The sequence below is a fragment of the Chionomys nivalis genome, chromosome 11 (assembly GCF_950005125.1).
Source record: "Chionomys nivalis chromosome 11, mChiNiv1.1, whole genome shotgun sequence".
NCBI classification, from domain to species: domain Eukaryota; kingdom Metazoa; phylum Chordata; class Mammalia; order Rodentia; family Cricetidae; genus Chionomys; species Chionomys nivalis.
Genome location: NC_080096.1, coordinates 13,586,687 through 13,597,893, shown reverse-complemented (window position 1 = coordinate 13,597,893; position 11,207 = coordinate 13,586,687). Strand labels below are relative to the sequence as shown.

At 48.6% G+C, this 11,207-nt stretch overlaps 1 protein-coding gene across 2 annotated transcripts in view; it reads left to right on the top strand.

Annotated features, from left to right (window-relative positions):
* The first annotated feature begins 10,173 nt into the window (after positions 1 to 10,173).
* Capzb (capping actin protein of muscle Z-line subunit beta) overlaps positions 10,174 to 11,207 on the top strand; it is a 104,506-nt gene continuing 103,472 nt past the window's right edge. For both annotated transcript variants that reach the window (XM_057784214.1, XM_057784213.1), the window contains exon 1: positions 10,174 to 10,292. In XM_057784214.1, coding sequence (XP_057640197.1) covers positions 10,290 to 10,292 — 3 coding nt within the window. In that variant the 5' untranslated portion in view covers positions 10,174 to 10,289. The remainder of the gene's footprint in view (positions 10,293 to 11,207) is intronic.

The window sequence follows — 11,207 nt, the reverse complement described above, 5'->3', positions numbered from 1 at the left end:
AAAACCTGTATTGCTGCATAAGCTCATTATGGTAAATTATGCATGTATGTGTGACAGAAAAAGGTTAGCTTATGTCCTAAATGGAAAGCAGCAGTTGTTTCTTGGTTACTTTTCTTCTTTTTTTGTGCTTTCATCTAGTTATAAATTTCCTTTTTTGTTTGTTTGGGTACTTTTGCTGTTGTTAGTGGCTCTATGGATTTAAATCAGGGTCTTGCACACATTAGGCAATTGCTGTCTCACTGAACTGTATCTCCAGCTTCTAGCTATAATGACTGTGCACACACACATACACGTTCTTTTCTATTTTTTTTAAAGATTTATTTATTTATTATGTGTACAACATTCCTTCCATGTGTGCCTGAATGCCAGAAGAGGGCGCTGGGTCTCATTATAGATGGCTGTGAGCCACCATGTGGTTGCTGGGAATTGAACTCAGGACTTCTGGAAGAGCAGTCAGTGCTCTTAACCACTGAGCCATTTCTCCAGCCCTCTTTTCTATTTTTTAAGAAAGAGTATTTAGCCTTGGTAGACCTGGAATTCACTATGTAGACTAGACTGGCCTCAAATTTATACAGATCCACCAGCTTCAGCCCCCTGAGTTCTAGGATTACAGGCATGCACCACCACTCCCAGCTTTGCCTATGCTATTGAGTGATGACTGTACATGGGTGATATGGCATCCCCATTTGATAGAGGAGGATACCAGGATACAGCAGGAGGCTCTGCGCTCTGCTCCTTCAGGACTGCAGGGAGGACAGAGATGGGATTATTTAGGTAAGGAGACACAGAGCAGACTGTATCTGCCACTTTCCTGATGCTGTGACAAAAAGCCATGACCAAATCAAGTTACAGAAGAGTCAGTTTTGGCTTTATGGTTTCGAAAGGCTAAGAGTCCATCTTGGCAGAGACGGGATGGTACCCTGGTGACAGGAATGGTGGCAGGAGCCGGAAACTGAGAGCTTACATCCTCAACCATGAACACAAAGCACATAGAAAAAACTGGAAGTAGGACCAGGCTAAGAACTCCCAAATCCGGTCCCTAGTGAGGAATTTTCTCCAGCACCTTGTTCCAAAATGGTGCCACCAGCAAGGGTATCATGCTGTGGGACAATGGTGTGTACCCTGTCACTTGTGTTTTATTTATTTTTCTTTTTTCTGGATTTTTCGAGACAGGGTTTCTCCGTAGCTTTTGGTTCCTGTCCTGGAACTAGCTCTTGTAGACTAGGCTGGCCTCGAACTCACAGAGATCCACCTGCCTCTGCCTTCCGAGTGCTGGGATTAAAGGCGTGTGCCACCACCGCCCGGCTTGTCACTTGTATTTTAAATAAACGCTGATTGGCCAGTAGCCAGGCAGGAAGTATAAGCAGAACAACCAGGCAGGTAATAGAGGCGGGGCAATGAGAATTTTGGGAAGAGGAAAGTTTCAGTCTGCAGTCTTCATCCAGACAGAGAGGAAGCCAGACACAGAGCAAGCAAGACGTGACTGCCTTGCCAAAAAAGGTACCAAGCCATGTGGCTGACACAAACAAGAATTTTTTTTTTTTTCGAGACAGGGTTTCTCTGTAGCTTTGGAGCCTGTCCGGGAACTAGCTCTTGTAGACCAGGCTGGCCTCGAACTCACAGAGATCTGCCTGCTTCTGCCTCCCAAGTGCTGGGATTAAAGGCATGCACCACCACCGCCTGGCACACAAACAAGAATTATGGGCTGATATAAGTTATAAGAGTTAATAAGAAGCCTGAGATACTAGGTCAATCAGTTTATAATTAATGTAGGTAGAGCTTTGTGTATTTATTTGGGACTAAACAGATGTGGGACTTGGAGGGACAGAAACCTCAGTCAACAGTATCAAGTGTTTATATATCTGAGCCAATGGGAGATGTTTCTCATTGGAATCACAGCAGACTTTACTAGTGGAAGGAAGAAGCAGATGGAGAAGGCAGGTCCGTACATTAGCGGCATGGTAAAAGGCGGGTTCCATAGACATTAACGTAGCACGCTGGAGAAAACGGTCGTCATTTTAACCATTTTCCTTTGAGTGCTCGGGAATGATGGGGACATAAAGATGAAAGGCGCCATACATATCTGACGTCACTGACCATGGGGCACGGAGGAGGTTCTGCTGTCAACCACGGCAGCAGTGGGGCAGAGAGCAAATCACACAGCAGCCCGGAGTCTGGTCGTCTTCTAAGCACCTCTTCGTTTGGGCTGAGGTGGAGGAGTGAAAGGAAACTGCCCTTGGGGAGTAGACAGGGCTCGGTTCAAAGCCTGGCTTGCCATGAATGGGGCGGCAGGGCCTCTGGCCAGCCTCCCCGCTCTATCTGCAGAGATCAGTAAAAACACTGCCCTTTTATGGCGATTCCAATGGTGCTGAGCATTCCAGATGTTTATTCATCTGTTGGGAGCTACAAAGGAGAATGTCTCAGATGTGCATCGGGGAGACATTAGCTGCTGGAATCAACACTCCTCAACTCTGGTACTCCTCAACTCTGGTGCACCTCCTCTTCTCCCAAGCATCATCTGATTGGATCCCTTCTATCCTTTACCACTGAAGGAGATACAGGCTTCCGCACCTCCGCGACTTCTTCTGGATCCTCTGCATCCACTCAACTGCTGGCCACGAGGCAGGGCACGAGGGACACATTATGGCTGTGCTTTGAGATGTCACCATGTCATTTCCTCCTGCACACCACGGGTTAAAAACCAGTCATGTGGCTACAAGGGACCCACAGGACTCCAAGGAGGCTGGACAATATAGACAGTGTGCTCAGAAAGAGGTGACCATGTGACTTATTAATGTTGATGAACCTAATTGATCATAGGTGGTGTGAGGCAGAGGGTGAAGTCAAGTCCCAATAGAACTGCAGAGGCCACCCAGGCACCTGGGAGAGAAACTCAGGCAATTAGTTTCCTTTTTCTTTTTTTTTTCTGAGACAGGGTTTCTCTGTGTCACTTTGGAGCTTGTCCTAGAACTCGCTCTGTAGAACAGGCTAACCTGAACTCAGAGATCCACCTGCCTCCACATCCCAAGTGCTGAGATTAAAAGCAAATGCACCACCACTGCCAGGCTGTTTTGGTTTTTCAAGATAGGGTTTCACTGTGTTGTGTAGCCCTGACTGTCCTAGAGCTGACCTCGAAATCTCAGAGATCTACCTGCTTCTGCCTCCTGGATATTGGGATTAAAGTCATGTGCCATCACTACCTTGATTTAATTTTTATTTTTTAAAGATGTGTGTGTGTGTGTCTGCATGTATATCTGTGTACCATGACCATGACCACAAGGCTAGGAGGGGGCTCTAGACAATCTGGAAATGGAGTTGCCGAATGTTGTTAGCCCCCATGTGGGTAACTGCTAAAACTGAACCCTGAACCCAGGTCCTCTGTCAGAGCACCGTTTTATTTATTTATTTGTTTGTTTGTAGACAGGGTTTCACTATGTACTTCTTCCTGGCCTAGAATTTGCCACGTAAACCAGGCAAGCTTGAAGTCAAGGAGATTTCCCTGTCTCTGCCTCCTGAGTACTGGGATTAAAGGCACATGCCACCATGCCTGGTTTATATATTTTTCTAATGCTATTACTATAAATGGCATTTATTTTTTTGTTTCCAAGTTTTATTGCTTGGATTTTTGTTGTTGTTATTTTTAGTGTTTTGTCTTAACACCTTTCTATGCTGCCCAGGCTAGTCTTGAACTCAAGCACTTTAATGATGCTCCAGCCTCGGCCTCCTGAAGCTGGGACCATAGCCACTCTCGTCATTTATTCCAGTCTCTCACCAGGTTGTCTCTCAGTTCCGTCACTTTATAAACTCTTGGGCAAGCTCTGCATCTGGCTGAGTTCATGGGGACCATTGCAATGTCTTGTCTGAAGGAGGGGTGGGAGAAAGTAGAGCTAACCTCAGTTTCCATCCTGGGTGACCGGAGTTTCTTGTGGGTCACCACTGGACAGGTTCCATTTGTGGCACTGAGTTGTATCTCAGGAACTACACTAATGGCTAGGGAGTGACTCATTAGACCTCCTCTAGGAACCCGTGGAGCAGTAGGGACAAAGAATGAGGGAGTTGGGGAGAGTAAGCGATAAGGTGTACAAAGTGCATGGTTTCCATGGGAACACATAACCGGTGACTCCACGCCCAGCTTTTGATGTTATGTTGGAGAATACCTGGAAAGACAGGGGCTACTTATCCCAAGCCCAAGCTGAGAACCGGCCTGGGGTATACTGTATAGGCCAGCCCAACCCTAGTGGCTGGCTGGCCGGCCCACTTAACTCACTGAATGCGAATTCTCCCCAGATGTGCATATAAAAGCTCCAACAGCCGGCCCACATGTGAGAGGCCTTTCTACATCTCCAATCAGGACCCCCAGATGGACAGGATACAAACACTTCTGGTCCAGCAGAAGGCAGCTGGGAGTTCTCCCAGGTACCTCTTAGAAAATCAAAACAAAAACCTCAAGATGATAGTGATAAACCTCGGAGTAAATGATCCTCTTGGCACCAGAGCCTTGGGCTGTATTAAGCCAATGGTTGCCAGGGCTCTGGCCTCTTCCCCTTTATTGCTACATGTTCTGTCAAGATGCTGAGAGGAGGAAGGGGTGATCTGAGCTCTCGAGTTAAGGCTGCCTCTTTTACTACAAACCACAGTTTTCTGTCTTCAAAAGAGGCCAGCGTACCCACCCCGCTCCCACCCCCCACATCAGGTCTACTTTTTGTCCCAATAACTGGAAGTTTCTAAAACTCAAATGGTTCTTTTACTCTATGGTGTATGCTTCTTTAAAAAAAAAAAATTCTGGGGCTGGAAGGATAGCTCAGCAGTTAAGTCCTTGGTGCTCTTTCAGAGGACTTGAGTTCAATTCCCAGCACCTACACAGCAGCTCACAGCTGCCGGAAACTAGAGTTACATGGGGATCTGATGCCCTCTTCTGATTTTTGTGAGCACCTACTCATGTGTACACACCTACACACAGATACACATAATTTAAAAAATTTCAGACTGGCCTTGAACTTGCTATGTTTTTAAGGATGGCCTGGAACTGGTGATCCTCCTACCTCAACCTCTTGAGTGCTGGCGTTCTCCTGACCTCAGTGGATATCAGGTACATACATACAGGCAACATTTCCATACACATGAAAATACACTTAATCTAAAATATAAAAATTAGCCGGGCGATGGTGGTGCACGCCTTTAATCCCAGCACTCGGGAGGCAGAGGCAGGCGGATCTCTGTGAGTTCGAGACCAGCCTGGTCTACAGAGCTAGTTCCAGGACAGGCTCCAAAGCCACAAAGAAACCCTGTCTCGAAAAACCAAAAAATAAAAAAATAAAAATAAAATATAAAAATTAAAAAATGGTGGCCAGGAGTGATATAGGCTCCCATGAAACTCTGGGTAATGTTCCTAGCACTACAAAAGAACAAACATACATACATACATACATCTAAACTACAGTAACATTTTTTTTTTTTTTTTTTTTTGGTTTTTCGAGACAGGGTTTCTCTGTGGCTTTGGAGCCTGTCCTGGAACTAGCTCTTGTAGACCAGGCTGGTCTCGAACTCACAGAGATTCACCTGCCTCTGCCTCCCAAGTGCTGGGATTAAAGGCGTGCGCCACCATCGCCCGGCTAAACTACAGTAACTTAAGAAGAACACATATTAAACACTTTTCACCATGACCAAATATCTAACAGAAGCAATTAAGGGAAGAAGGATTTTGGGGGTACAATCCTTTATGGGGAAGGCGTGGCAGTGAGAGCTGAGACAATGACACTAGAGGTAGGGTCTGCCTACCTCAGGGGCCAGCATCCACCAGTCAGACCTCTCAACCTCACCAGAGGTCACTACTAACTAGGAAACGAGTGTTCGGACAGAGGAGCCTGTGGTGGACAGGCCACTTTCTCACTGACGCCTTCCCATCTTGTGACCACACCTGTGAATGGGAGGTGGTTTCGGATCTCAGCGATCCCCAGGTTCATGGATAACTGTGCATTTACTAACCCAGAAGTCTCAGCTGTAGGGCTTAGTTGAAGGAGGAAAGATGGCTAACTGGGCAATTTTGAGTAGTAAATGCTCAAATGTGTCCTCTTGTAAACAGAGACTGTACTTTTGATTCCCAGCTGCCCAGACCCAAATAATTACAAAGAAACTATATCAATTACAACACTCTTTGCTCAATAGCTTAGGTGTATTCCTAGCTAGCTCTTACATCTTAAATTAATCCATTTCTATTAATCACAAGGCTGTGGCCTACTGGTAAGATTCCCGTGTCTTTTTCCTTTGGCAGTTACATGGCCTCTGTCTGATTCTGCCCTTTTTCCTCCTCTGTCTGTGCTTGGATTTCCTACCTTGCTGTATTCTGCCCTGCAATAGGCCAAAACAGCTTCTTCATTAACCAATGGTAATAAAACATACTCAAATCATACAGCGGGAAATCCCACATCATCATATATCTTTCAGTGACCATCCCAGTTCCACTCCAAATTTACTTTTCCTGTGTGATATGCTCATGGCTTCTCTGCCCCCTGCCTCAACTCAAGAGATGTTCGTGGGCAGCTGCTCTGCATAAAGGGCCTTGATGAAGGACGGTGTATCCTTGTCTTCTGAGGCTACTTACAATCTGCCGTGTGGTTCTATAAACAGATGAAGAAAGACCAAAGTCAGGGCAGCTCGTCCATTTTCACCTCAGTTTCTTCCTTAGTGATGAGTCATAGAGACGTAGCCCAGTGGGTTACGTATTTGACCAGCCTGCCTGAAACTCTGGATTCCATCTCTCCTCCCCCAACACAGGAGATAAACCAGGGGTGGAAGAAAAAGCTGGTAATTGATACATTTTAGACAGGTCATCTTTAAACACTTCAGAGATTTACAGACCATGTCATCAAAGATGTTGACAATGAGACATGTCTGCTCCTGCCAGTACCAATCTACTTCAGAAAAGAAAATGGGCATCAAAGAAACTCCACATCAAGCTTACTTTCTTTGTGGCAAAAGTAAGCCACTGATCAAGAAGGTGCCCTGGCCACCTGCTGGCTATATGTTGTCCTAATGGGACAAGCAGAACACAAAAGAGAGTGACTGCCAGACCTTGCCCAGACAAGGCAGGACAGTCCTTCAAAAACCCTGCTTCATAGAAAAGTTTGTCAGATATTCTAGGCCGGAAATTTGGGTGACTGTCCACGTAGCCAGCTGTTTCTGTTATTTCTCACAATTTTTAGAAATCACTTGAACTTCCTATTACTTAGTTAATATTATTTCATTCTTGGGTCTCTGAAGGAGATGAAGACTAGAAGTTATAGTTTTCCAAGTTTACTAGACACAGAAAGCAAGTTATGATAGAAAATAAATGAGGTACAAGACTTTGGACTCACAAGATAGGATAAATATGGAATATTTTCTCTGAATTTCTCAAATGCAAATGGACTAGATACTGTTGATATATTTATTGTCTGTATACATTGTATATAGTTATTGTACTGATTGTATATAGTTTTTCTTATATTAGTTATAGCCTTTTTTATTTTATACAAAAAAGTGAACCATAGTGATATTTTATTTATGTTTTCATAAATAAAGCTTTTGCCTGAAGATCAGAGGGTAAAACCAAGCCACTAGAGGCCCGGCAATGGTGTCACACACCTTTAATCCCAGGATTTAGCAGACAGAAGCAGATGAATCTCTCTGAGTTCAAGGCCACCCTGGGCTACACGAGATCAATGCAGAAACAAATCCAGGTAGTGGTGGTTTATACCTTTAATCCCAGTACTAGGGAGTCACATGCTTTTAATCCCAACATAAAAGGGGAAAAAAGATGGAAGGAGACAGAAGCTCAGAGGTCAGTCGGCTGTTGCCCAGCCCTGGTAGAGGAAGGATTTCGCTATTGGTTGGCTGCTTTGCTTTTCTGAGTTTCAGTTTGAACCCCAGTATCTGTCTCTGGCTTTTTATTATTCGTGTTATAGTAATGTTCTTCCTTGATCTTGCTCTACATGATTGCTTTGAAACAAGGTCTATTTATCCCTGGCTGACCTTGAACTCACATAGATTTTTCCAACCTTGAACTCACACAGATCTTCCCGCCTTCGCCTCTCCTCCCAAGTGCACATGCCACCACCCCAGGCTCTTTCACTGAATTTGGAGTTTGCCAATTGGCTGGACTGGCTAGTCACCAAGTCCCAGAGATCCTGCTGTCCCTCACATGGCACTGGGGTTACCGATATGAACGGTCACAACTGGCTTTCACATGGGTGCTGTGGAGTTAAAGGTCCTTACGGTTGTACAGGAAGCGCTTTACCCCAAAGTGCCATCTCCCTAGCCACATTAGTGCTTTCAAAAATCATGTGTGTGTACATGTGTCATTATGTTTGCATGTAGGAATGCATGTGTGTGGAAAGCAGATGATAACCTCAGGTATCGGTCATCTGACACTGTCCACGACAATGTCTCACTGGCCTGGAGCTAGATTAACTGGTCAGGAAGTCGCAGAAATCAAACCGTCTTGGCTTCTCCAGAGTTTGACTCTTCTACATGGGTTTTGGGGACCAAACTCATGTACCTCAGTGCACTATACCAAATGAGTCTTCTCCCTACACACTCCTTTTAAAATAATGCCTGGGATACACAAATAGCTTCCTGAGGCCCTATTCACCCCACAGCCAACACACAGCTGGCTCACAGTCTTTCCGGGTCATAGTTTGTCGCTGCTCTTGGAGCTCTCCGCTAACACAATTCAGGATGGCTATCTATGGATACACCAGGGGTCTCTGCCCTTGTGATTCTGTGTATACATGGTCCGCTCCACTCCCTTTCAGCTGTCTAATCAAATGTTTCTTCCTAAGTTAAAGCCCCCTTGGACCATCCCCTAAAATGCCACCACACAGTGCTTCTACTTCTGCCTACCTTCTCCACCCACTCTGGTGTTTCCCCACATCTCACCCCCAAAACTGTCTTTATTAGATAGGTTAAGTGTCTCCTGACAGCATTCAAGCTCAGGTTCCATCTCCAGCACTGAAATCTCACAGACAAGATTAGCACGGGCTAATCTCTGTAGTCTGCACACTGGCTGGCCAATAGCTACACAACAAGTATTTATGGGGTAATGACTTTCTAAGTGCCACTCCCTTCTCTGAACTCCTGTAACACAGGTCTAGGCCATTCCTGAGGGACTTACCTGGATGCTTTCTCTGCTGGTGGCTTGTCTATGAGCTCAGCCGCCTAGGGCACAGTCTGTCAGGGATGAAGTTTACTGATCCCCTCTCTCACAACCTGATTTGGGTGAGCAAGTCTGGTAGGTGGGTATTATAAGCACGACTTGCATTCTAGGTGATAACAAAACATTTTGAAAAGCGAGTTTCTAGGGCTGGGGCTTCAGTGTAACAGCATTAGCCTAGCATGTATGAGCTCTAGGTTCAATCTTCAGTCCTGAAAATAGAGAGATTTCTGAGTCGGTGTATGGACCGAGGAAGCGTCTCAGTAGGCAAACAGGCTGATCCTCTGCAGATAGGGTAGAAAAGTATACGAAACAGCCAGCATTTATTGAACCCAATGTTTTAAATTTTTTTACCAGTGTCTTCTTCACAACTACCCTGTCTGGTAACCAGGAAGTGCGGGCAGGGATTCTTATTGCTTATCCACCTGTCACCTTTTGGTACCTAAATGCTGCCTGCTTGGTCGTGAGAGCAGGTGTTCAGCAACCAGGGCGGTAGCGCCGGCGGCGTCCCCACTGCAGGTTCCGCTCGATCTCTAGGGGCAGGGCCCCATTCCGGCGCACCAGTTCCGGGTCCGGGTGGGGCGCGGAGGGCCCGTCCCCTCCTAGTTCAGGGCCTTCCGCATCCTCCACCCAGGGGGTCAGTGAACCTCTCCATTCTCAGGTACCCCACTTCCCGCCGAGGCTAGATGCGAAGCTGGCCGTAGGAGGATGCCACCGGCTACCTAGGTCCCTCCAGTACTCTGCACCACCACGCTTACAGAACCGTCGCTCCTGGCCGGCCTAGGGCCCGCCCCTCCCATGCAGACCACGCCCACTCGTCCGCAGGACCCACCCCTAACTCCGCCCCCCGCGCCGCGCTCCATACTTGGCGATCGCCGCGGCCCGGCGCGTTCATTGGTCGCGAGCTAGCGTCGTCGGGGGCGGGCCAGGCTGGCCGGGGCGGGGAAGGAAGGTGGCGGCGGCCCCGCGCGGGCGGGGGGAGGGGGGCGCTGACCCGGATGTTCACTCTTGGGCACCCGGGGAAGTGGAAGCGCCGGGCCCTGCTGCGGGGGGGAGAGCCACAGACGCCGGGACAGGGACCGCCGCCGCCGCCGCCACCATGGTAAAGGGACCCCTTCCCTCACGGCCCCATCCCGGGACCCCCCGCGGGAACTCACGTCCTCCTCTCTCCCCCGACTCGCCGGCCTGGGGAGGGTGGGGACCCAGGGTGGGGGAGGGGCGGGGTCCGGGACCCTAGGCAGATGCCACCCCTCTGGTCCGGAGGGGGCGGCGGGGAGGCTCGGGTGTCCCGTGACCCCGCCCTGGGCTCCAGGTGGAGCCCCGGGTCTTTCCCCTGCATGTCCAGGCTAGTCTCGAGGATCCCAGGCTAGACCTTCCTTCCCTAGAGGCCGGGCCAGGCACCCTTCTCGCAGGCCTGCATCCCATGGCCTGAGCTAGGCTCCCTGGGCCCAGGCTAGGACGGTGCTTCTCGTTGCTGTGGCCCAGACTAGGCCCCCCTGTCCCCCCAAACTCTTCTCTTCGTAGACCCAGCCTGTACCCCGATAACCCCTTGCCAGTGGCTTCAGCCTGCGTTTGTTTCTTTCACCCCCATGGAATCTCTCCGTGGTCCTCAAGTCTGGACTCTACTTCTGCTGTGTCTCCCTCCTGCACCTCTCTGACCCTGGTCCTGGCAATCACCTTCCCCCAGACTTCTCACGACTTAGCTTAGTCTGCGTCAGCTCAGTGCGGTTCTCACCCTCATCCTCCCTATCTACTCCCTGCCTGCTCAGTGTCCTGCTCCCGACTCAGGTGTCCCCTCCCCTATTCCTAGGACGCTCCTTCTTGGCTGTCTCTGGCAAGCGGGGGAGAGCCCCAGCCGGGCTGGGGGTGGTCCGGGTGCTGTGCCTTCCTAGACTTGAGGCTTGCCCCTTCTGGGGAGGCTGCTTGGGTGTGAGGGAGAAAAGGGCGGCATCTGTGTGCCCGGAAGGCAGAGCAGAGCATTTCCCGTGGCCGCCGCCTCGGTGCTGCCAGTGCAGAG